This window comes from Poecilia mexicana, unplaced genomic scaffold (assembly GCF_051168715.1).
Source record: "Poecilia mexicana isolate PSO_F unplaced genomic scaffold, ASM5116871v1 scaffold_11, whole genome shotgun sequence".
Lineage (NCBI taxonomy): Eukaryota > Metazoa > Chordata > Actinopteri > Cyprinodontiformes > Poeciliidae > Poecilia > Poecilia mexicana.
In genome coordinates, this window is record NW_028263380.1 from 14,487,418 (window position 1) to 14,513,058 (window position 25,641).

General features: G+C 40.7%; 2 protein-coding genes across 2 annotated transcripts in view; one reads left to right on the forward strand and one right to left on the reverse strand.

Moving 5' to 3' along the window:
• The first annotated feature begins 824 nt into the window (after positions 1-824).
• On the forward strand, positions 825-13,420 carry dtnbp1b (dystrobrevin binding protein 1b). Its single transcript, XM_088010259.1, has 4 exons — positions 825-1,735; positions 5,998-6,165; positions 9,438-9,581; positions 10,719-13,420. Exons 1-4 carry the CDS (start codon positions 1,624-1,626, stop codon positions 11,054-11,056), a joined length of 762 nt encoding a protein of 253 aa, XP_087866385.1. The 5' UTR covers positions 825-1,623; the 3' UTR covers positions 11,057-13,420.
• A 1,121-nt stretch (positions 13,421-14,541) lies between these two features.
• jarid2b (jumonji and AT-rich interaction domain containing 2b) overlaps positions 14,542-25,641 on the reverse strand; it is a 114,217-nt gene continuing 103,117 nt past the window's right edge. Inside the window, exons 8-18 of the mRNA XM_014981236.2 lie at positions 24,418-24,959; positions 21,136-21,228; positions 20,809-20,927; positions 20,306-20,376; positions 20,059-20,173; positions 19,862-19,967; positions 19,399-19,581; positions 19,007-19,137; positions 17,851-18,037; positions 17,587-17,694; positions 14,542-16,926 (exon numbers count right to left, since the gene is read on the reverse strand). Of these exons, the coding sequence (XP_014836722.2) occupies positions 16,690-16,926; positions 17,587-17,694; positions 17,851-18,037; positions 19,007-19,137; positions 19,399-19,581; positions 19,862-19,967; positions 20,059-20,173; positions 20,306-20,376; positions 20,809-20,927; positions 21,136-21,228; positions 24,418-24,959 (1,892 nt within the window). The 3' untranslated portion in view covers positions 14,542-16,689. The remainder of the gene's footprint in view (positions 16,927-17,586; positions 17,695-17,850; positions 18,038-19,006; positions 19,138-19,398; positions 19,582-19,861; positions 19,968-20,058; positions 20,174-20,305; positions 20,377-20,808; positions 20,928-21,135; positions 21,229-24,417; positions 24,960-25,641) is intronic.

Here is a 25,641-nt window from a genome sequence, read left to right on the forward strand (position 1 = left end):
TTATGTGGCCCTCTACACTCCAAATTACATCAAAAAGTCCCTCCAGTTTTTCCACAAATTTGCAAAATTCACACAAAATCAACAAATCTCCACATTTCTTTTCTGATTTTACTTCTCAAAATCGATCAAAAACTTTGAGTTTAAAAGTGACCGCTGCCTCAGCTTTACTTGATGTCAAATTATAGTCCATAATTGCTATGACAAATAATAAAAAGTCACATTTAATATCATGCATTAGCACAAATTTCGTAAAAATTCCTAACTTTTCTAAATCAGGACCACAAAATCTGCAATTTTGACTGCTAAAATCACTAAAGTAATCACAAAATCCTGGAGGAACAGCTATTTAGTGATATTTTAACAGTTTAATTGGTTTTATCAATATATTTTGGCACAACCGGCCCTTTAAGAACATTCAGACATTTGATATGGCCCACAATGAAACTGAGTTTGATGCCCCTGACGCTAAAATGTAACTCTTTTTTTTTTCAACCGCACAAAAGATCCTTCCTAGGTGTGCGTGACAACTTAAACCTCAGAACACGACATTTCCACAGTGAAACACGGCAGCATTATGTTGCGGGGAAGCTTTTCTTCATCCGGGTCAGAGCTGATGGAGGAAAGCCAGGAAACTGGACCAGATAGTTTTAGGATAAAGATCCTAAACATACAGCTTAGAGCCACGTTGAAATGGTTTTACATCAAAGCATAAAGTAGAAAGTCAAGACACCCTTCAGTCAAAATTTAACATAATGCATTATTTTCCTTCCACTTCACATGTTTCTGGTCCATCACATAAAATCCTAAAACGAAAATAAGAATAAAAATTAGACATTTGTGTTTCCAATGTGACCAAATTTGAAGAAGTTCAAGGAATCAAGGCTCCACTGGCACAGCTTATGGGTACACCAGGACACTACTGGAGAGTAAATGAGAGGCTCACCACTAAATGAAGTCTGCTGCTGATGGCTTATATATGGGTATTTCCATATGAAAAAAGGTTGGCTTCTTGTTGCCTATCAGTGCTGCTGCAGATGCTTAAATAGGGCCTGTTAGCTCTCTGGCTACAGACCCTCTGAGTCTAAAGGATTCTGAAAGTGCTCCATTTAGTTTGATGCTTCAGAAATGCTGCTGAAAAGATGTTTTTAAAAAGTCTTTGAAATGTGCGCCCAGATAAGAGATGTGATGACTAAATCGGCATGCTTCTAAAAAAAATAATAATAAAAAAAAAAAACTTCAACACCACTTGCAGGGAGCGAGTTGAATCCCAAAGTCACAAGCAACCTTTGATGGGAGTATCTGCTTTACATTTCAATTGCAGTCCGTAGCGCTTCTATAAATAGAAACACGTTTATGCATGAGAATATGTCTCATGCAAAGTCACGCTGGTGTAAAACGAAAACAGATGAGCTACAGATATTTAATAAAATAACTTTTCAAAAAAAAAAAGCGATAGTTTGCAATTGAATGGTTTCTACTACGGTTTGTCAGAGAAAAACAAACAAAAAAAACAGGTGCAGAATCTCAAACTCACTCACACATGCCTGCACTCATGCAACCCCTCTTCCTGTGGCTTCTGCTTCCTGCATGCGAAGCACATAAAACCAGCTGAAAACAGATGCGATGCGTAAAAGCTGGCAAAGTGAGCAGACAAACTTAAACGTACGGTACTTCTTTTTTTTTTTTTTAATGGCTGGATCAGATGCATTACGCACCGCAGCATGCACAAAGTTAGGTAATATAACATTACACATTGAACTTGCATTGCCAGTTTCCAATTTAATGTTAACTTGACATTTGTGTCTTTCGCTTTCGATAATTTCTTTCCTGTGTTTGGAATCATTTGCAGATATATATTCCTACATGAGCCTTTTACAGTATAAGTTAGAAGTATACCACTGAAAGATGCTTGAAACAGCAGAATGTATCGGACCTTGGAGAAATGCTTATTTGTGACTTTATTTGAAATTCATCAGCACAAACTTTAGGCTAAGCGGGTGGGAGCTATAAATAGCTCCTGTGGCCACAGCAGCACGTGTTGGAGGATGTAGGTAGCTGCGTCTGGAAAGAAGAAGAGATTAAAAAAAAAGTAAAGTACATTAAACTCGCTGCTATTTATAGAGAGGGCGATAACAATAGAAGAGTTTAAACGTGGTATATTGAGATTTTATAGTCTGTATTAATATTATGCCTGTGTGTCACCGGTCACACTTACCAGTGACGTTCATAACGTACTTTAATAAACACACACAGCCACAGTCTTCAGTCAACTCTATGAGAGGCTTTGCAACTGCTGAAGCTGAAAACCACGAACCTGGCTAGTAGATTAATGTCAACGCGCTTACTTTCTGCTTTACTTGTTATTTCTGCCAACTTCTTGAAACACTTAAAAAGTTGTTCTTCTGCTTCCTTTACCCAACGCTTGACCTTCAGCCTGATAAAAATGTATTGACTAGTTTCATACGTGCTGGAAAGTGTTTCCAATACACCTATTGCGTGCGTACTTTTTGTTGTGGAGAAAGACTGTTTTATATTTTTAGTTGCTAAACAATAATGGTAACATGCAATGTTTCAGTGAGCAGTCAGGTTTTGTTGGAGTGGTCTATATGAACTATTATAGATCCCGGAATAAGAAATTGCCATATTTGGAGAACAGGAAGCAGATTCCAAATTTTTTGGAGGTTTTTCTGTTTTCTAGGTCGTGGACATGTGGCTACTCTCAGGAGTAAGTGTAGGATTTGCGCTACTCTCTCTTCAAAATCGGTTGCTATATTCACCCAGATCTGAAAAATTAATCAAAAGCAGATCTGGGTTTGGGGTAAATATCACTGAATAATTGTGGTCCTACTTACTGTAAAAATAAAAATGAAAGCGAAAAGCTTAGTTCTTAAAAGATAAATACCTGCATGTTGTATCTGACTTTTAATTGATCAGAATATTTGTGCCATGATCTGAAAAGAGGTTTTTGTCTGCATCAAGTGTCTGTGCTAAAGTTGTACCAAAAGTTACGCAAAAGCAGTCCAGGGACCACAGATGGCTCTTGTGCCACAATTTGGACATCCCTGCCCTCTACAAGTCAGGCCACATGACACCGATAAACAGTAGGCTGCAGCAGCCAGCACTTTCTCTATGCATATTACTATAAACAGTGATAAACATTTAACTTATCAATAAAATAACAATTGTTTTGTTTCCAACAAAATGCAGTCCAGCCTTGCTGGCCTCACAGACAAAAACAGGCTGGTATTTTTAACCACAGACTATGCAAATGAATCCCAGCTGCTGTCTGAGGTGAGGGTAGAAGCTGAAATGAAAATAGAGAAAATGTCCTTTTAGTTTTGGCCAAAACAATAGTTTCCATTACCTATCCAGCGAATAAAGATTGTTTGGCTCAGTGTGAGCACTCTAAGGATATGTCTACATGCATTAAGACTGATTGAGGGTTTACATAGTTTAAAGTTTGGCTTTAAAATATGTAAGTGTTTCACACTCTTTCACGGAGTCGGGAGTCATTTCTACATATCAGATTCCAAATGTTAAAAGAACTGAGACTGCTCAGACCTGCATGCCACACGAGCCTTTTTGTTGTTCCGAGAAAAAAAAAAAAAAACGTCCAAACCTGAAATGTATTCTTCTGGATCACAATTTTGACACTGAATGAACAAATTAACAAGAACTACACCTGCTTGGAAATATAGTATATACAACAGAAGATGCGGAGCAGACTGGCAGACAAATAAATAGTTGACTGAGTCCAGTCAGCATGAACAAAGACGTGAACAAATAGTCAGTACAGGAAAGTAATGGCTTGAGAATTAGATTAGAGGCAAATAAAATAAAACCCAGAATCCAACAGTACTGTTATTACTGTCTGTCTACAAGCCCTAATTATAACTAACCACACTGGCCTCTTTTTTCCATTATGCCTTCTCTTTCCGCAGCTACTAACCCCGCACAATGCTTGACAGTCTTAACAAAGCTTCCCTGAGGCCCTTAATCTAATAGAGCGGTCTCTGTGAGCCACACACACACACACACACACACACACACACACACACACACACACACACACACCGACACACCAGCCAACCAGGACAGAGTCATGGGGGAAAGACGAGGGACAAACATGAAACATCAGATGAATGAGATAAATTGGATGCTGGATAAGAAATGACGGAGAGAAAGAAGAGTGCTATTCTTTTCCGCTGTGTCTCCGAGGAGCGTTAGTGGGAGCTCTTATGGGAGCTCATTATTCTTTGGTTTTGTGTGTGTCCATCTGTTGCCACAGCCCAGAGTTTATCAGGACTCTTATCTCCGATGTCAGGGTGTTGAGTCCCTGACGCCGCAGTTGAAGAGGAGGGGAGGCTGTAAGATGTGAATTCACAGGAGGAACGTCCAGGAGCTGCCCAAACCTTTTGGTCCAAGCTCAATTTAAATCACAGCTAATGTGTGGATCAGTTTAATATGTTTTGGTGTGACATATTAAACTGACTCTCGTGCTGTAGTCGGTGGGTGGACTTATGTAACCCTTTGTCTGTCAGAGAAAAATTGAGGAAAAAATAAAGAGACATCCCCTCCAAGGTTCCAGGCTGCATCAGTGCCTACACTCACGAACAGCACAGTCATGCTTCCATCATGTCAGAAAGCATTACGCAAAGTTAATTTATCCCCTCCAGACAAACATACACTCCATCCCCCGTTCCCTACTAATCAGGAACTGTGCCTTACGCTAAAATATCTCAAAGATTCAGGTCGAATATGTAGGGCTGAAATGATTAGTCACAAAGAATCCATTATTGAAATAATTGTCAACTAATTAAGTAATCGATTAATCTTTAACTGGAGTATACAGACTCAGAAAAGGCACTGAATAAGCCAAAACTGTACAAAAATATATACATATTGCATTTCAGACCAAAAAAAAAGTCTATATGCATATATATGTGTTCAACCCAGAACTCAAGTCACCTAGTTTTTGCTTCACCTGGTTCAAATGATGTACATGTGGCACAATACAAACGCTGCACAACACCTTGAACACACCATCCACACGGAGAAACATGGCGGTGACATCATCATGCTGTGGGGATTGGGACCTTTCTTTTCCCCCACAGAGATGGGAAAGCTAGTCAAAGTTAACGGTGGGATAAATGAAGCAACATGCAACGTGAAATCCTGGAAGAAGCTGTAGATAGTTGAGACTGTGGTGAAGATTCATCTCTGGGTAGGACAACAACCCTAAACCGGCCAGATTTACAATTTAAGTCCAAGCATGTTCACGTGTCAGAATGTCCCAGTCAAAGTCCAGACCTAAATGCAGGGTTTAGTACTGCAGACACTTCGAATCTGAAGTGTAAACCATCACAGTAAAGTTCTGTGCTGCTCAACGATACAAATGTATCTCTCTCCTGAACCTCGTCTTTTAAGCTTCAGAGCCTGGGAGGACACACACACGCACACACACGCACACACACACACACACACACACACACACACACACACACACACACACACACACACACACACACACACACACACACACACACACACACACACACAGCAGGAGGTGTTGGTTCTTGGTTTACTGATGTGTTTGCAGCAGTGGGGATTACTCACTCGAGACGTTAGTCAGTGTGGTCTCCCCTGTGCAGCCCGCAGCAGACGGACGGAGTATTGAGTTACAAACGCCGGGGAGAATCAGAGAATATCTGAACGCCTCAAAAAGCAAGAGCTCCACGTCGTTCTGCTTCGGTAACCGTTGACCTCGACCTGTCAGGGTTGAGTCCGGCCTCCCGAATCTTCCTCCTGGAAAAGACAGAAATTTGACAGATGAAATAAGCCTTACTTCTTTTGTTCCCCGTTTCAGTGAGCTGCACCACTTCATCATTATTTTATTTTATGTTTTTTTTTTTTGTAGCGCACGGCCGCTGCTTGTTAGAAATAATAATAAAAATAAAAAAAAAAGTTAACTTGCACTCACTTCTCTTGCGCTTCCAGTGGAGCTCGATGCGGAGCACTCGCAGAAAGTTCCTGGAGCCGAGCAAGCGGGGGTCCCAACGCCCCAGGTGAAGCTGAAAGAGAGGCAGAAGTTCTTCGAGGAGGCTTTTCAACAAGACATGGAGCAGTACCTGTCCACCGGATACCTTCAGATCACCGAGAGGAGAGGTAAGGAGAAGAAAATGTCTCGTTTGATGATCCGGGAAGTGTGAGCTTATGAGTTTATCTCCGTCGATCTTATTCTTGAAAGAATACAGAGCCACATGTTATTGAGCTTAATGTTTGAGTCCCGTTGCTCCCAGCAGAGACCTTATCCACTTTAGTTGCATATGACAACACTGAGCCGCTGTTGCTCTGTAACAAGGGTCTATCCTTCAAGCCTTTGCTTTGAAGAATGACATCAGACCATATAGATATAGTCTTGCAATGCGACTGCAATAGCATCCTGCTGTGGTTTACACCCAGTTTTGCCTCCAAAAGTCAGCTCAAAGGATGGACTGAAACGTGGAGTTGCAAAGACTCAGTGTTAAAAGATGTTGCAGACTCTGTTGGGGTTTGTGATGTGATTTTTTTTTTCTTCCCTCTCTCTCTATTATTCATCCATCCTCCTCCATTAATCCCCTGGAACCAGTTTATGAAAGAAGATTGTGAAGCAATGGGGAAAGAGAGAGAGATGGAGCTAGAGGGAAGAGATTTAAGGATGAAGAATGGAGAAAATGTGTGGGGTTTGTGTTTCTATCGTCAGTCAAAACTGCTTGTGGTTAATGAAGTGGTTATTTTGTTTTTTGTTCAAAGTAAAATCTAAAAACAAAACAGTGAAATGAAGCAAACTGTTGAATCATGGTGGGCTTTCTGACAAAAATATCTAATGAAAGCTTATCCCAGAGGTTTAGTTGACAAAACGTAGAACAAAAACCACACAAAGAACAAAGACGACAGTTTAGGCAAGATTTTCTGGAGGTTATAAATCAATCCCACATCTTGCCAAGCTCTGTTCAATACATCATCTGAAAATGGTCTGAAAATGGAGTATGGCACAAGAGAGAACCTCCTAAGAGAGAGATAGGTGGATTAATATGAGAAGTAGTCAAGAAGCCCATAGTGACTCTGGGAGAGAATCTGTTGACTGGACAACTTCATCAATCACAACTGATGAAAGACAGTCAGGAGAAGTCCTGTTTGCCACAAACGTGCGGAAGAACGTGCTTCGGACCGCTAGGACCAGAACGGAACCTTTGGCTCGGGTGTAAACATCTGTGGGTGTTACAAACCTAAGACCGGACGTGACCCTAAAACGCACCGTGATGCACGGTGTTCACAGCACTACTCTGTTTGAACTCAAGTCAGAACTCTGGAGAAGAGTCTGGAAATTTGTCATGAACGGAATCCCGTACAGAAAACACAAAGTGAACGCCACAACCTCAGTAATAATCACAAACTGGTTTCAAGGGTCTTAGACTTTACTTTTAGTTTCTTGCACATACACAGACTCTCTCTCTCTGTCTCTCTCTCTCACACACACATATGCAGGCATTTACTTTGTGTAATTTCCCTGCAGGCAATAAGAGCCCTCCCAGCAGGGGTACCCTTTTAGGCAAGGTCACACCAAAACAAACAGAGGAGCATGTCAGAGGCTGTCTGTTGGGGAAAAGATGTTTTCAGTCGAGAGGACCAAAAAACCTTTTCAACATTACCAAGCATCACTGTTTTATTCATGTTCCTGTGCTGGAGACACCGCTGCAGGGCGCAATCTGTCATCCATCCCATGTTTCGCACGGCTTTGACGAGAAGGGCCGTATGGATGCGCACTGGAAGGAGTCTGCATACTGAGCGTCCATTAGCACAAATTAGATCTGTTTCCTTTAAAAAAATGTCAGATAAGAAAACAGCCTAATGGTGAGAAACGCATGCAAGAACGGTCTGAATTAATCCCGGTGTGACATTCTGTTGTGTATAATCTGTATGTGTTTGTGTTGCAGCTTAAAGGGCAGGGGGACTTTAAGGCAGCCTCTATTTGGAAATAACATCCCCCCTCTTTCTTTCTTTCTTTCTTCCTTTCTTCCTCTTCTCTTTCTTTGACTCTTCATTCTGCTCTCCTTCCCTGTGCCGCCCTCTTCTACTCCTCCTCATTTTCCTTGAGGTACGGTAGCAAACGCATCTTCTAGCAACTCCTGCTCCAACAACTAATCACGTTGGCTTCTCCCTCATGTGCTTACAACTCTGCTGCCCCCACGCCACCCTGCCCCCGCTAACCCCTTCCTCCCCACCCTCCCCCCTGTCAGTGCCAGGACTGGCTGTCTGTGATGCATGCAGCAAAACCATTATGGCAAACCGTGGGGCTCTGCAACCCCCCCTCAAGGTGGTGAATCCAGGAGTGTGTTGGCTCACAAGAAAGATTTCATCTAAAATTGGAAATACGTTGGCTCGTTTTCGTTGGAGAATTTCGTCACGTACCCGTCGTGTATAATCCTTTGTAGGCAGTTCATACATAAAATTAATGACTCCTCTAATCTGTTAACGTCACAGCTGATAATGATTCAGTTCTTTGTCATAATGTGTCTCCCACTGCCATTTTCTAAGTGATTCCCAAGAATAGCTGAGTAAGCTGCAGTGCAAACGCTAAAACTGTTGATGTCGTGTTACAGTAATAACTCCAAGAAAAACGTTTTTTTTTTGTTTGTTTTTTTTCTCACATGAACACAATCTATACACAACGTCTCCTTCATGTATAAGTCGAGAGGTTTCGCTCTAAATACTGTAGCAGATATTCAGTCGTTTTTTGTTTTTTTTTTGTCCTCGTTACGTTGGGCTGAAACACCGATTGCTGTGAGGTGCAGGAGTTCATTTGTGGTGGAAAGTTCTCAAAAATGTTCTCAGTTTAGGACTTCGAATTGAACTCATGCTCAATAAAAAAGTGGAATTAGTTCAAGGCTGAGATCAAAACGTTTTTTTTTGTTTTTTTTTGTAAAACTTGGCTCAGTTCCCGTCACATTAAGTTCAGACTGGTTGCTACAAATGTGGATTTTAACACTTTTACCCTTCAGCCGCTTTTGCATTAGATATTTGCTGTAGTCGTTCACACTGAGGAGCAACTCAACTAAGCAGTCTATAAAATCTTGAATTTAAGTAATTTTTCAGGTCTGGTTAAATAAAAAAATAAAATAAAATAAATAGTGTGTAAGTTTATTTCCTGTCATGTTAAAGCTACATAGTTTTTGCACTTTATTCATTTATTTTACTTTTATTTTTTAATCATACCTGCTTTCACATTTCAAACTCCATCTGGCTTGTTTGTGGTCATTTGCTTATGCATCTGTATCGGTGAGTAATGATTGCGACTTAGAGCAAAGCGCCTTCCTTCCTGGACTCAACTCCTTGCTTCTGCCTTTCCCACGCCTTTTGGTATTCCCCGATACCTGACTGCGATTTGTCGTGTCCAGAGCCAATAGGAAGCATGTCGTCCATGGAGGTGAACGTGGACATGCTGGAGCAGATGGACCTGATGGACATGTCCGACCACGAGGCTCTGGATGTCTTCCTGCACTCTGGGGGAGAGGACAACAGCGCTGCCTCACCGGTCACAGGTAAATGTGCAGAAAATCACACCGCAACCTGTCAGTGAGCTCTAGGTCACGTCATTTGGACATAATGCTGTGCGTCCCGGTTTTAAACAAGTTAAATAACTTGGGGAGGCTGCTGGTTGCACTGGATTTTATGGCAAAACCAGGTAGAATTCAAATGCACTCCACATTTTTCAACGTTTTTTTTCTTTGTTGTTGATGATTTTATGTGACAATCAAAAAAAAAAAATGCAGTGAAAATTGTGGCTTTAACTTGACAAAATGTGAAAAAAAATTAGGTAGTATGAATACTCGTCTAGTATACATCCTATTAAGAGCTATATTTTTAAACGGGATGCAGGTAAATGTCCAATCTGTAGTTCCTTTGGTGAGAATTCCATAAATTCACAGCTGCATGTAAACTTCAAAAAACTTTAGCAACTTTTATTTGTAGCTCATCGTTGGATGGTGTCAGAGTTGACACCTATTAAACACAGCAAATAACACAGGAAAGACAAGAGAAAGTTAGATTCTTAATATTCGCGAGGAGAACAGACAGAGATGTGCTTTCAGTTACAAATCTCCTACCGCTCTGAAGCACATTTGCCTGCCCCTCTCTTTTTATTGTCTTTAGGATCCCTAATCACAGAGAGCTCTGTAACTCTAAAGGGAGGGGAAAACACTTCATCACACAGTCACAGCGCCAAGATTATCACTAACTAACAACACAATCTATCTAACACTAGCTTATCCAGTTCCTGACCCAGGATCAAACAGGACAAGTTGTGAATCTTCACGGCGATGGTTTTATAGCTATCTAAGAGGTCAAAGCAGGGCGTTCTGTGAAGAGCTGCTGTCACTGCTCTTCTTCAGAGAGGCCCTCTAAGAAAGGAAAGCAGAGTGATTAACAATATAGAAACATTTCTTAAAACATATGACTAAACTAAATAAGTAAGGCTACATAAACTAAGGACATAATAAAGATATAACAAATAGTTGATAATAATACAATTTACCCAACAGATGGCAAAAATTTCAAATGTCTGAATTATCTAGAGAGAAACGATTACTGCCAAATAAACACGAGAGTCTAAAAGACACCGTCGCTCCTACAGCATTCTCTGTTCATTGACCTAATTAAGTCCTTCTGCTATCTAAAAGGTCCAGACATTGAGTCCTTTACAACCGAGATCAGCCTCCAGGTCCCCACACAGGCTGAGCTCCGACACAAGCTTTCGTCCCTGTCCTCCACCTGCACGGATTCAGCCAGCCAGGACACTGAGGCCGGGGAGGACGATGAGGACGAGGAGGAGGCCGAGCAAGGAGGAAGCGGCGGTGGCGGTGTTGTTGGAGGAGGAGGAGGAGGGAGGAGAAGAAAACCCCCAGTAGTGGTGACCCTGGACGAAGAGGAGGTCCACCCGGACGCTGTGCTGGCGGACAGAGAGGACCAGGAGGATCAGAGCAGTCGAGACTGTGAGGAGAGGAGGCAGCAGGTTTGAGGACAGATGGACTTGATTTAAAGAGTGAAAACCCTCAGAGCTGCCAAACTTAGATCTATATTCTATTGTATTCTATTGTATTCTATTCTATTTATTGGCTTTTATTCCCAAAAACCTTTCACTTCATCAGAGAGATGACACTGAGGTTGCACTAACTGCCACATAAAACTTGCCTTAAGACCAGTGATGTAAGTTCAGTCTGATCAAATGTTTTTCGAGATGTTTGTGATCCGTTTTTTTTTGGCTCAATAAAATGAAATAGTTTAAGGTTTTTCAGAGAATCAGGTTTGGTACTACAGGCTTCTTGCTCAGTCTTAAAAAAAAAAAAAAAAACATGTATGAAAGTTGCTATAATTATATTCCGGATATAAGACTATATTATTTACATCTGAATCTCAATAAGTTTCAATCAGCAAACCAAACATTCAAGTGATATTTGTTTTTTTCTTCAAAAAGAGAGAAGCATTTACAAAAAATAAATGCATTAAAAAGAACACCCTTTACTTGAGATTAAGATTAAGCATGAGAGAATAATACAGAAAAAGCAGAGTTTATTTCAAAGGCTTAATCAAAAAAACACCTTTGAAATTGCATTATTTTTAGGATTTGTGAAACATTCAGAGTACGAAGCATTGTGAAGGTAAATGATTGACAAAAAAAAAACTGTTGAAAAACATCCAGAAATGTAATAGAAAAATGTGAAAACAAGAAACATTGTGGAAATCCTGACGTTCCGTTTCTATACCTCTGCATGTTGAGGCTGAGCAAAGCCTGTTCCCGAGAAAGGAAATGAGGTCATAGATAAGCCATCGGTCCGACTCGGTAAGCTCAAATTCTGTTCATGCTTTATAGTGAAACGTATTGTGCATATATCCTAAACCTGTTTTCTGATTGTTGGAACTTTAACTGAACATATAGTAGTGTTTTTACCTCTCATATGTTGATAATGAAAAAAAAGGAACTACCTTCGGGACTGTGATCCTAATCTTCCTTTCACGGAACAAAAGTTATGTATTAAACTCAAACCAAACTCATTTCCTTTTATCGGACATTATTTTATTTAGCTCAACCACATTTTTTAAGACAAATCTACAGTTTTCCTGATAAAGCGGGGAGAAGAAAAAAAAAAAACCATGCAGCAAGTGCAGCTTCAAATTTTGTAAAGTTCTCACTTCAGGACGATCGTCCTGATTGAGTAAAACATATCCATAAAGCTCCTATTAAACAGATGGAACGAAAGCTGTTTCTGTGCCAGTATAAATTAGATTTTTGATGCAATTTAGATGAATCGAGCCGATGAACGATGTGCAGAGGGCACAAACTGTTCTTACTTTCATTATGGATAAATGTGACAACCAGCTCTCATGTGCCAAATTTCTGACTTTATTCCTGTCGGAACTGACTGTTCTGCTGAGGTTTCAGCTGTTTTAGAAACATTTGCTCACACAAACAAACATGAACCTTGCCCATGACCTGTACATTTTGGACAGATTTCTTCTGAACTAGGACCAAATCCCCATCTCGGAGCGTGCTATGCACTGGACATCGGCCTGAAGGCCAAATCTTTATTTAGTTTTGGGGGTTTTTGGGGTCAGAAATTGTTAATATTTGTGCAGTGTAAATGCATTTTTCCCTTCATTTTTCTTACCCTTTGTTTAATTTTCTTGACTTGTTAATAATGTTTCTGCTTCAGAGTGAATTGATTTCCCTCGAAGCATTTTGAGGAAAAAAAAAAGAAATGTGAGCAAGATTAAAAGTGTGAGTGAAAACAGCCTGTTTGCTCATTACTGAGTTAGGGTAACTGCATGTTTGGAAAGAAAAGTGTCTCTTAAACCAGGAATTACTTTTCTCTGTGTGTATTAATTCTGTTTTCCCCCAGAGATGTAAGGCATCACCACTCCAACACTGAGAGTAAATGTCTTTTCAAGGCTCAAAGTTGCTGTGTGGGTTTATTTTGAATAGTAAAGAGCGCTGATGTACAACAGTCATTTCACTGCACTTTAAAGTTTTAAGAGCTACTGGGGCAGCTCACAAACACTGGATGCAAATGGAGTGAGTGGGTTTTTGTTTACTTTGCAGCTTGTAGGAGAACATCTCAGTTGGCTGTTTGTTTTGTAATGGTTTTACATTTTTGCCCTAATTTGGTTTAGTTAATTCAAATGTCTGTTTTTTTTTGTTTTTTTTTCTTACTTTTGGCCAACTCTCTACATTTTGAGTTATCTTTAGGTTAATGTGGATGTTTTAAACCAAGTCTTTCTTTGGGCTGGAGTTACTTCTTTCTTTTCCACTCCCATTTTCTCCAGTCTTTGTACCTTACAGTGACAGCATGTTATAGAACAAATAAAGATTGTAAAGTAAATCATGTGTTTAAGGAATCCAGCGCTGTCAAATGATGTCTAACCATTAAGTATTGCATGGTTATTGTTGGCATTTATCACACATTCACCTTATCCTCCCTTCAAACCTGTTTTTTTTACATTTTATGAAAACCTACTAAATTTAGACAACATGCTAGTGATAGTCTGTATGCTGTAACTAGCATGCAGACTATTGAGCTAAAAGCTTTTAAGCTAGCATCTTACACTTTGCTGTTATATCTGGATGGACAAATTTAATGTTGTGAAACAGAGTAGTGACCCACAACCATTAGCATAATCTATATTATTTAGCTAATTTTAGCTAAAAATGATTTCTTTCCATTTTTTTCAATATACAAGCAGAAAGTTTTGCTTTGAAAGATGATAGTAGACCCTTTCAGTTTTTTAATGTTTCTGCTTATTACATTACTGAGTTTTTTCACACTGCATGGAGTACATTACTGTAGGTCGGCATGCTAGTCTAGATGCTACAATTATTTAGTTTCTTAGCTAATTTTAGTTGTTACATGGGTCTTTTCACACTGTATGGAGCATGTGAGGTAGGTCAAGATGCTAGTCAGCTAGCTCTAGTCAGCTAGCTTTATAGCTCATTTTCGCTTACAAGCTGTGTCCTGACCTTACAGCTTAGCTTTGTAAATGGTGTTCTGCACAAATTTCTAATACTCTTTAGGTGGGACTTTTCCATTAGCTGAAAGTTTTTACTCTAAGTTTTTCTATTTGTGTTTTGCTTTATTCTGCTGCTCCTGCCTATTTCTTTTGACTTCAAATGCAATTCTCACTAAAAATGTTCAATGAAAGAATTCACACTGGATTTTCACAGGAAATGCTACTTTTTCTAGCTGAATTTGATAGTAGCACTTATGGCTTTTTGACAACTCCTTAAAATGATTGTGGCTTTTAAATGAAGCTTATGAAACCGTTTTGATTTCCACATTTTTGTATTTAATGATTTGGAAACAGATTTCAGTAAAGTTTGAGAAAACTGGCTCTACTTAAATATTACTGACATATAATAACATGCAAATAAAATATTGATGAGGCAGCACAAAGTAATTTTCTCCTGTACTCAAATGAAAACTCGACACAAAGAAACAAGACACAAGTAGGTTGGAAAGGACCGACAGTGAATTGTCTGTAAGTTTTTATTAAACCTTAAGTACAAACTGCAAAAGTAAAAAACTGTAAATATAACCAACATGAAACTCTTTCCCAATGAAAGGAAAGGCCGACGTGCGGCTTTAATAAATTAAGTCACCAGAGATCCCATTGTGAGCAAGTAGTTTATATTGTAGAAAATGGAAGAAAAAAACAAACGAGAACTAAGCAATAAAACAAAAACTGGAAGAAAAAAAAATCCCGTAAGAATAAAATATATTGTAAGGCCATAAAAACTTGACAACCACTTTTTATGAAGCTGAAAACACCTTGGTATTTCTTTAAATAGTCCTAAAACAGTTCAGTCTTCTGCGAGGGACAAATACCGACAAACTGGATTATAGGATTTTTTTTTTTTCCTTGACAGTCACCACTGGCAAGCTCAGTGCAACATGAGTAGCTACTACATTTTTGTTGAATTTTCAGTAATGAAAATGTAAAAACCCATTTTTTGTCAACATATCCTTTTTTTCCCTTTTCTTTAAAAAAGTAAAGCTAAACAAACAAAACTAGGCTGGAGGAAAAGAGGGGGGGGGAGTGTAGGGGTCAGGAGGGGGCAATCATTGGCTACTCAATATCTTCTTTCTTAGTGATATAAGCAGCACTTAAAATTTTTATACACATTTACCAGAGCAAAACCCTGTAAGCATCTAACTCACACAGATGAAGAAAGGGAATTGTAAGGCTTTTTCTTCATCAAGCACTCTCCTCTCTGGAAAACTCTCTCTTCTGCATTCTTTTCCTTCCTTTTCTTTCTTACTTAACCCCGGCAAAAGGCTCAAGTATTTAAAGAAATTTACAGGATATATGTACAAAAAGGTTGATGTTTGTTTGTTTGTGTTGGACTTTTTTCCTCTGTAAAAATTACTCATAATATATCTGGAAAAAAAAGGGGACAAAATAGCAAAAAAGCAAAGAAAGAAAAATCGATATTTCACATTTTACACTCATTAACTAGTGGCTCTACTTGAGATAACACATCAGCTCAACAAATGGGAAACAAAAAACCCCAAAATAATAATATAATAATAATAATTAATGTTTACTGGTACAGATGAAACAAGAGGACTGGAAGAATGGAATGTTAACACGATTGCACATCTAGAACCAGAAAAGCCTGAAAGCCTTTCTGACCTGTGGGGCGTGAAGCAGGCACCAAACGCCCCCCTCAAACATCTTTTTTTTTTATTTTTATTTTTTTGTGTTGTTATACAGTAATTATAACCAACAGCACCAATAAAACGGATCTCCTCGCCAAGTGTCAGGCACTGATTTCTGGCGAGAGATCCCTCCGTGTCGACGCGGAAGTGAGGCTCTGTTTCGCTCACGTCCGCTGACAGACGAAACAAAATAAAATACGAGAAGGAGAAACAAAACCAAACCTAGCAGAAAAAAAAAGAAAGCTAAAGATTCAAAATAGAACTCAAAAAATGTAGCCAACCAACATCGTCTTTTCAAGTTTTTAAATCTTGCATCACCTCCTTTAAAGAAAATCTGCAGGAAATGCATCACAAACGCATAAAATTCAATAAGAAAGGACTCTTCTTCCTTAAAATCAAGGACAGAGAGAAACTTTGGGTAACTACTTAACGTCATCTGGAAGGGGGGAAAAAACTTAAACATGGTGGTGGGGGATCCATTTTATTCGTTCCAAATTTTAACAGGGATGGGGGGGTTCAGTCTCAGGAGCAAGTGATGCAAGAAAAAGGTAACAAATGTAACCCATTCTGAGTCAGAAAGGACGGAGGGGTAAAAATGGGGCCCTGTCAAGTCTTCCTCTGAATGTTAATGCTTGTACTGTTGATTCAGAGCAGGTCGGGGGCGAGTGGGGGGAGGGGGGAGACTATAAAATCATAAAAAATATCACTCGAGATAAAAACTAATTCTTCTTTCACACTAGTGCAAAAAAGACATCTTGCTTTGCGTTTATTTTTCTGTTTTTCAGAAACAAGCTGTCGCTAAAGGAGAGGTGAGCGAAATGGAGACTGAGCTCGGGTGAGGGCTGGGTGGTGGGGGTGCGGGGGGGGGGGGGGGGGATTAGTGATCCTGCTTAATGTAGAAACAAAACAGAAGTGGCAGAAGATCCCCCGCTTGTCCGCTTCAGGACACGGCCGCCGCCTTCGGCATGTGGATGGACGACAGGCGGGCCAGGGACACCTCCACAGTGGCGCGCTTCCGGGGCCCCCGCTTGGCTGGCGACGCTTTGGCGGGGCTCAGAGTGTGGCAAGAGTCTCCCACTCCTCCGCTAACAATGACGGCTCCTCCTCCGACGCCGACCCCTCCGTTCTTTAGCATGGCCCTACCGCACACCTGGTTCACCAGACTGTTGATTTGCTCCTGTACGGGAACAGTGTTGCGGAAAATGGGATGAGCACAAACACAAGTGGGGTGAACTTTTACTTTTGTAGACATTTTCGTTTTTGAAAGAACTTAAAATGATCTCCACAGTTCCAGGGTTGGGAAGATGCTCTTGTTTAATCGAGCACAGGTGCATTTCACTGCGCCCTGATCAGCCTGTGACGGCGTGTTCTGTACACTGACGCAGTTTTCAGAAGGCTAACGTTTCTGCATGAATATTTGTTTTTATTGGTTTTATGTAAACTTTTAATCTTATGAGATTTGATTTTCTTTAAGAAACATTAATCAAAATAAATGCATGAAATACATGCTTCTGCATGAACAAAATTTAGAGAATATATGAAGTTCACTTTTTGAATTGCATTAGAGCAAACTGATTAACTTTCATAACATTGTTGTTTGTTAACCCGCAGCTGCAGGATATGCATTTGCAAATGTACATTAAGTAAAAAGAGAAAAAACAAAGAGAATACGAGAAAAGTTCAAGTGTAAATAAATTTGGTTACGCTTTCAGCAGCCAGAGTTTAATCATTTATTCATAAGCCGACAAAAGCATTCTGAAAGAGTGTCAACGGTGAGTGTTCAGTTTTATTTCTAAGTTGACGCCGCCCCCTTCTGGACACAGAGAGAACATCTCACCTCGTCATATCGATACATCATCTTAAGGCCCCTGCAGGACTTGTGCTTCTCCACGTAGCGCAGTGCACACTCCAGACAGAAAACCACGTTGTCCGTCTCCTGAACCACCTGCAAAGATGTGAAAACGATACAATATTACCACTAGGAAAACAGATCAAAGAGCAACAGGGATGTTTGCAACCCTTTATAAATGTCCTCCGCTCTTAGATCATGGTTCTCACTGGATTATTGTGAAAAGGTTTAGTTTAGACACTCTGCTCTCACCATGGACAGGTAGCAGAGGTGTTGACAGATTTGGCAGCGTCTCTCCAAGGACTCCAGTGCCAGCCATTTCCCACGGGGCTTCTTGCGCCCGTCGGCGGGGCAGAGGTTGCCGTCGTGCGTGCCGTACCGGGCAGAGGACAGCAAACCCGCGTTATAAAGTTCCTGACGTTGGTGCAACTCTATGTTCCTGGAGGGCGAGCGAGAAGCAGGTTTCAGAAAGAGACAGGAGACCGTTTTCAGGAAGCGCAGAGCAGAACCTGTCGACGTTTGATTGCAACTGAGCAAACAGGAGTAAAGTTTCTCTGGTGATATTTACTAAATGTTTATACGTATTCCCAAAACAACGTGGACAAATAACGGGCAAAGAATTTAACAGGAAGTAACACACTTAGAAAAAAGTATATGTGTTTGATCTTTATAGGCACCAGGTCAGCTACAAGCACCAAAGTAATAAAAAAAAAAAAAAAAATGACAGCTTCAAAACTGATCAAAGTTTCCATCACACTCTTTCCACCAACTAAAGTACTTTAATTGGGGTGCCTCATAGGATAATCCTTCCTTTTTTTTTTTTTTTTAGAGTAATACAACACTGACCCTCTCCCACATCAGTTGCTGCACCCTGCTGGTGAGCTGCCTGAAGGAAGGCTCCCACTTTTCTGACTGTCATGGTGCGAAAGCAAAAAGAATCACTATATAGTCTCCCTCATACAAGTAATGTGAATTTAAAAGTACTGTTGGAAAACTAGAAGTGGGATCTGTAAAGCGGTCGACTGCAGGAAACTAATTACCCAATTAATTTTTGTGTTATTCAAAAAATGCCTGAAATGATACAATTGAGACAAAAATGTATAGCACTGTAAACAACACGTAGTTACTACTTCTAAATTTAAAGGACATTTCTGCTCTAGTCTGTGCATCAAAATAACAACACAATATATTAAAATAAATAAGTGATCCCTTCGTGCTGTATAATTTTATTTAAAATTTTGGCGTAAATACTTATATTATACTATGTTATTGCACACAAAAAGTCTAGCCTTTCAGTCTTCTACAAGTCAAAGCCCTAACCTGGTCCCTTTATGAATATTTTAAATCAAGACTTATTTTAGATCTGTGACATTATAAAGAAGTGTTTTTGTGTGGTGTGGCATCCTGCCTGAGGTCTTTGAGTAGGGTGGAGATGGTGGTGAGGAGAAGGCCGTTGTCCCTCTTGGACTCGGCGGTGGCGATCTGATACAGTAGCTTCTCCATGGAGAAGGGCTTGGCTATGCAACGAAATTTCAGGTCCTGGGCAAAAACGAGCATAAATCACATGTTACATATGGAATTCATTTCTTTTAGTGAACCGATGTAAACAGTCGACTTTTCTTTCCAAATATCCCTTTTGCGCAAGTAAATACTTGTTGGATTGTTCTTGCAGAGTTAAAAATGTTGAATTAAATTAAAAGAAAAATGTCTGCTTTATTTGACCCAACGTCCAAGTTACTGCTGGGTATATCTGCTCATATTCAGCACAACTAAAATGTTCACCTGGTGTCATGGACTGACCTTTGCAGCCTGGTAACCCAGGTTCATCCAGTGTGGCGTGGCAAAGTGCACCGTCTCCGACACGCTGTAGCCACAGCACACTTTAGAGACAAAGGCACCGGGGAAGCAGACCACAAACTGACCACTCCGCTGGACCGTACGGTAAACCTTGATGCCTTCACGGCACAGCACCTCTGGAGAGATCTGGAGGGTTAACAACGAGAGAGAGAGAGAGAGAGAGAGAGAAAGAGTAAGGGAAGAGTTCCCAAACAATCTGACCAAATGTTATACTTTTCAGATCTAAAATAAATTTTGCTTCTGGTATTTAAGGCAGGACACGGCTAAAGTTGTCACGGAACGAACTAAATGTTGGTTGGATGGACGGAGAGTCTAGATATGCAAATATCTTTCTACACATTCATACAAAGGCATGAAGCAAAAGTTAAAGAAACAAGACCACTGCTCCCACACAGACACTACTCACCATAATATTCTTCTCCAGCATTTCTAGTCCTGGGGTGCCATTGGCTTGAAGCAGTGTATGGACCACCTTGTCCAGCTTAGCCTTCTCCTCAGCAGGGACAGAATACCTGCCAGAGAACAGAGGTTTCATCCCGCTAATCTAAGCTTTGCGTGTTACCACGATGTGGCAGATCTTAAACGCAGGTCGGTGACACTTACCAAATGCAATCAGCACCAGTGTGTAAGTAATCAATATATGGAAGGCGATTTTGGTCTCGAGACCAGCATGAGGTAGAAAAGACCATGCCAATATTTAGCCAGGGAATGGTCACCCCTGAAAAAAATGGGACGGAGGCGTTGATGACTGCCGAGTTCACCGCAGGCAGAGTAACGCACAACATTTGACAAGATGCGCCTGATAAAGCTCGTTGGTCTGTAGAAATATACAAATACAGTAACTTCTTACCAGGCACAGCACCCAGATGCCTCAGTATGGATCCAGAATTATTTGGGAGAACGGTGAGGTTCCATCCATGTCTGAGGAGCGAGGGGAAAAAATTATATTTAACAAACATCTTCAACGAGACACTTGTGAATCCTCCTGCAGATTGCTCTACAAAGACAATCTGTCTTTGTCAGACCCGGATGTTGAATAGCGTTCACAATTTTGTTCCTGCCGCACCGAAGCTGAAATTTCAATCCTCGTCTTACTAGGGGCTAAAAGAGGTGAAACGCTCATTAGCCGAATTAGTCTGAACCACTCCATGCATTTGTCACGTCGAGATAAGAGGTTCTTCATCAGCGCAGGAAGAGCATCTGCGTGGCATAACATGAGCTTAAGCCGTGTCGTTGCCACGTCACTAAGGTAACGTCTGAGCTGAGGTTTCGACAACAACCGGTGAAAACTCTGATTTTGCAGCTCACGTTCGTTCATCCGAATGTTTAGGATATTAAGTGCGAGGCCCTTACTTTGAAAATGGCTCTGATTTTCCTGTTGGGAAACCACTGCCGTGTGTACTGGTGTCCACCTTTCCACAGTGGACTGCCACGTGGGCGTCTCTCTGCTCCACTATCCTCCAGTATTCTTGCTGTAAAAAGAGACAAAAAAAAAAGGGAAAACTGTTGACTTAGAAATGCATGAAGCGTATTCCAGGTGTTGTACTGAAGTGATGAATGGTTTCCTTCAGCAGCTTGACGTTCTCATTTTACCCACAGTTGCAGAATAAATTCAGCCACTAAAAGTTGTTGACTTTCCTTTTCTCGTTTGATGTGGGTTTTTTTTTTGGAGGCGCTTACCTCAACCTCAGCAGCTCCAGGTTCCTTATTAAAGCACATGGTCATGGTGTTCCGGGCTATCCTGAAGAAGTTGGTCAAGGAAACCGATTTCCCCTGTAAAAAAAATGCTAAATTATCCATTGGAAGAGACTAAATGTCATGATTGAGGAAAAAGAAACCATGGAGTTGCAAACCAAAAGGAAGGATGTGAAGAGAAAATTAGTAAAAGGAATAATTTTTTCCCCCTCCAAACTTCAAAGTTTAAGTCAAAGACTGGATAAAATGACATGTTTACAGACAAATGTATATTTATCCTATTTTATGAGAGTCCTACATCTACAAATCTGCTCACTGTATGCCTTAACCTTGTCAAATCCTCGAGCTCAAAGCAACTTATTTAGATGAGATTTGTCAAATCTCATCCAAAGAAGTATAATAAAGTTAAATCAAATATACTTGGTTTTTTTTCCTGACAGTTCAAATACTTCTTAATCATTTAGAAACCATAATTATACTCCTGACAAGCACTTTGTTCTCTTGACAGGACAAGTGAAATCGGACCTCCTTCTTAGAGGCCTCTTATAATCAAAAACTGCCCACAAATCTAAGCTGTGCATGTTGTGACGGAGTCATTGATTGTTCTGGGTCATGTCTGTTGGCAGGATCTCAGCTCTTCAAAGGAAGGTCAGATAGGGAGGGAGTCGGTTTCCGTGGGAGACAGGGAGTGAGGGAGTGGGGGAAATTAAAAAAAAAAAATTAAAAAATCCAATGAGATCCATACTTGAGATGATTAAAGTTTGCTTCAGAGTCAAAGTGAACGTGCGAGAAAGTTACCAAAGTCATTTTCAGGACTGGATGAACTGCTGAATTACCTTCAACTCAACAACACATGTGTGCACAACAAATCAGTCCTGCTGAAGATGAACAATAATGTATAGAGCTAAAGAACACACACATTTTGAAAGGAGTAGTTTGGCTTTTTTGTTGTTGTTTGTTTGGGTTTTTTTTTTTTTTACCTGACCTACATTTCAACCAGCCAGATCAGCAAAGCAGCCAAGAGGAAATAGTGGTGGGAATATTGTGCATGTGAATCCATGTGCACATAAGGCCTACAGAGTAGCGTACAGAGAACACAGCTGCAGAGACATATTTCGCTCAGAAGATATGGAAGGCACAAAAACGACAAGCCGACGTTTCCATCAATCGAGCAAAAGATATGGTCTGCTCAAAAGTTTACATACACTCACTATATCAGCGTGAATGCGATAACTTAATGACCCATTTGAACCTTTCGTTTTTGAGATGACATGATGCAATAAAACCCGTCAAGAAATGGGTGCACAGATTGGAATGTACTGTAGATTTCCTCTCACCTGCACAAGGTCAAAATTGTACATGCAGGCTCAAATATCTGAACACCCACACTACTGTTTGGTTCAATGCCTCTCTGTGAGTTGCAAGAAAACCTCTTGGACCTCTGTCTGGATAGTTGGAAACATTCGAGTGCATTGTTTTGTGGTACAGGCTGGGCATTAAAACAGTCCATATGTTTTCAATTGGTTGGGTTCTGAGCCAGTCCAGAAGCTTAATATTAGCCTTTGTTTTCCATTCCAAAACACAATTTTCTGTCAGAACACCCAACTGTATCCAACATATGGGCCTCATATGGATATTGGTTAGGCTCAATGAGAACTAAGCGAGTTTGGACTTGTAATCAGAATCTTATATGGAAACCATTTGTGTTCCCAACTGGTTTTGTTCATCAGCTAAACCATTGGGAACTCTACGCAAGTCTTAGGTGGATCTCAAAAGGGTCACTGACTTCGTGAGCAGTTTTTCCACCTGTGATGGCAATTAGCAGGGGCCTTTGTGTAACTAGTCAATCCCATCTGGGGCCCGTCCCCCATCGGGGACACATATGTGAATGGAAAACTGTCCACCTCAGATAAAAAGTAAGGCTCAGATGAGACCAAGACTGACCTGTTTGTGCACAAGAACAAGGAGTTCTCGGATGAAAACTTAAGTCCAAGAACATTGTACCAACTGCAGTGGCAGTATTAGTCTGCTTTGCTGCCAGTAGTAGGTGAAAGCACTAAAGAAAAAAACGCTGAAATCATTTATACAGCCAGGATTATACCATAACCCTGGCAAGGTGTATAAAAAGTTACCCAACATTTATATTGGGAAACTTCTCAGGAACATTTAAACAAATATTAGTTGAACCTGCATTGGTATTTGTAAATTTGTGCAGATCAGAGAACATCCTCTATCAATCTGAATCTGTGAAACCAGTCCTCTAACTTACTTGTGCTGCACCATATGCAACCAAAAGAGGGATTCAAGTAAATCATTAAAGTCACATCCTGAGGATGAGTGTATGTACACTTCCGACTGGAACTGCATTACTCATACTTCAAATTTCAATGGGTAATATCTTTGTGATTAAAGCCGTATCAACTCTGACCATGACTGAAACAAAGTCGTGTTTTAGTCGACTAAAAGCTCCAGATACGCAACGCAATTAATGCTTGGTCCTAACAATTCAGGCTGAGAAAAAATTGTGCCATATTGCTGAATTAATATCTTAAAACTTGCAGAGACAATTTAAAAAGCATTTAAATGACAGATGGTGAAACAGTGTTATGATCCCGTAAATCGCATTTCTTGCCAGTTGATGAAACCAAACCTCTGACGAGTTACAGAGGTTTGAGATTACAGCAGCACTTCAGCTGCTCCTCTCTCATGAAGAACTCGATAAAGACAAAAAGACAGGCAGGTAAAGTATAAAACTCAGGGAAAAACAGTTTTATCACAGTCAGTTTTTCTGCTATGTGCCATGGTGTGAACGAGACCACAAGCGAGAGTGGTTGCTGTAAAGTGGGAGGGTCAATGAAACCTTGGCCCCCGAACTTGAGGTAAAAAGTGTTTTTTTTCCTCTTTTATTGAAGAGTGAGTCTCATTGTGACAGTACACAAGCATTGTACTGCTCAGAGAATTAATTTTGAGAGGCCAAAACCAACCGGATAGTAGCTGCCAAAACGCAAATGTGTCTTTCAGCTGGTTAAAAGTTACACAAGAGAAACCACAAAACTGAGGCAAAAAGGAATCAAGATTCAAAGACGCTTCCATGCTGCATTGCTACCTCTGACGACAAACCAACAGACGATCCTTAAATGACAATAAGAGTTATTATGTCCACTCATTGACAGAAGGAAAAAAAAAACAAAAAAAACAGCAGAAATAGATGCCCTTTCATGCCTCTCGTCAATATGCCTCTTGTGTGCGGCATGTTTTCATCCTCACCTTGTAAATACACTTGTACTGATCACTGAGAACGCCCCGGTCCTCCTCCAGTCGCTGCTCTCCGTTATGCCTGTCTTCTTTGCCTTGTTTTTCCTGAGCGAAGAGCCGGCGTCGGCCCGCTTTCACCTGAGCCTCCAGCTCCTTCAGACATTTCAGACGGTGGTACACTCCGTTGGTGCGATGGTTCCCGGTCGTCCCTCCGACTATTCCGCCCACCAACCCGTTTTTGGGCTCGTAGCGTGGCAAGGCGTGCGCAGCAGAATCCGAGAGGCCCTCCAGGGGGCCCTGGCGCGACTCCAGGTTCTTTTTCTCTTGCAGCACATCGCCCAGAAGCCGGAGGCGCTCCTCGGCGCTAAGAGAGTCATAGGAGAGGATGTACTGGAGGTACGCCTCCTGCAGCTTGGCCAGCCGGTCCTGTGCCGACTTGGGGATTCGCAGGAGGTCGGCGAGCTTGGTCCACTTCTTCAGGTCCATGACCTGCTGCATGCCGCCCATGTCATTGATGAGCTGGAAAAAACGTGACAGGTCCACTTCACAGCCACCTGCACAAAGCAAACAGAGGGTTAGCTTACCTGTCACGGCTAACATCAAAACTGGTGGTAGAACTTTAAGTATTTTTTTGTTTAAAGAAAATATGCTGCTTTTCCAGTAACAGCTGTTACTTATACATTTCTCTGAAGCCAAAGTGTCTTCTTCACTTAGACATGTCCCTAAAAGCAGCAAATACTGACTGTGGGAACCACTTGAGCTTTCTACTACCATCATGGAATAGGCAAGATTTTGTAATCCTTAAAGCAAATTGCCCACAGAATACCTTCAGTTCACAGTTAATAAAGCTAACAATGCTAATTATTCTAACAGTCTATATAAAAGATGCTAAAGACAGCTCATCAGTTGGGAAACCATTTTGATATTTTTACAGAATCTTCCCTCTCTTCAGTGGAACATGCTGGTTTGTGTCCCTATTATCCAACATGACAGCAATATTAAAAAAAATCTAATGTCTCTGTTTTTACCGAGACCTCGACACACAAGGTCAGGTGTCAGAGGAGTGACACCAGAGCAACTTTATAACCCGTTCTGCATGTGCATTTTCACAGAGTGAGAACTGCAGCATCAGGCGTAGCACTCGCAGATCAGATCAAACCTTTTCATCATCTTAAATTATTTAATTTGGTCATTACGCATTGTAAAAAACAACTCTCTAGGCGATCACTCTGGCAA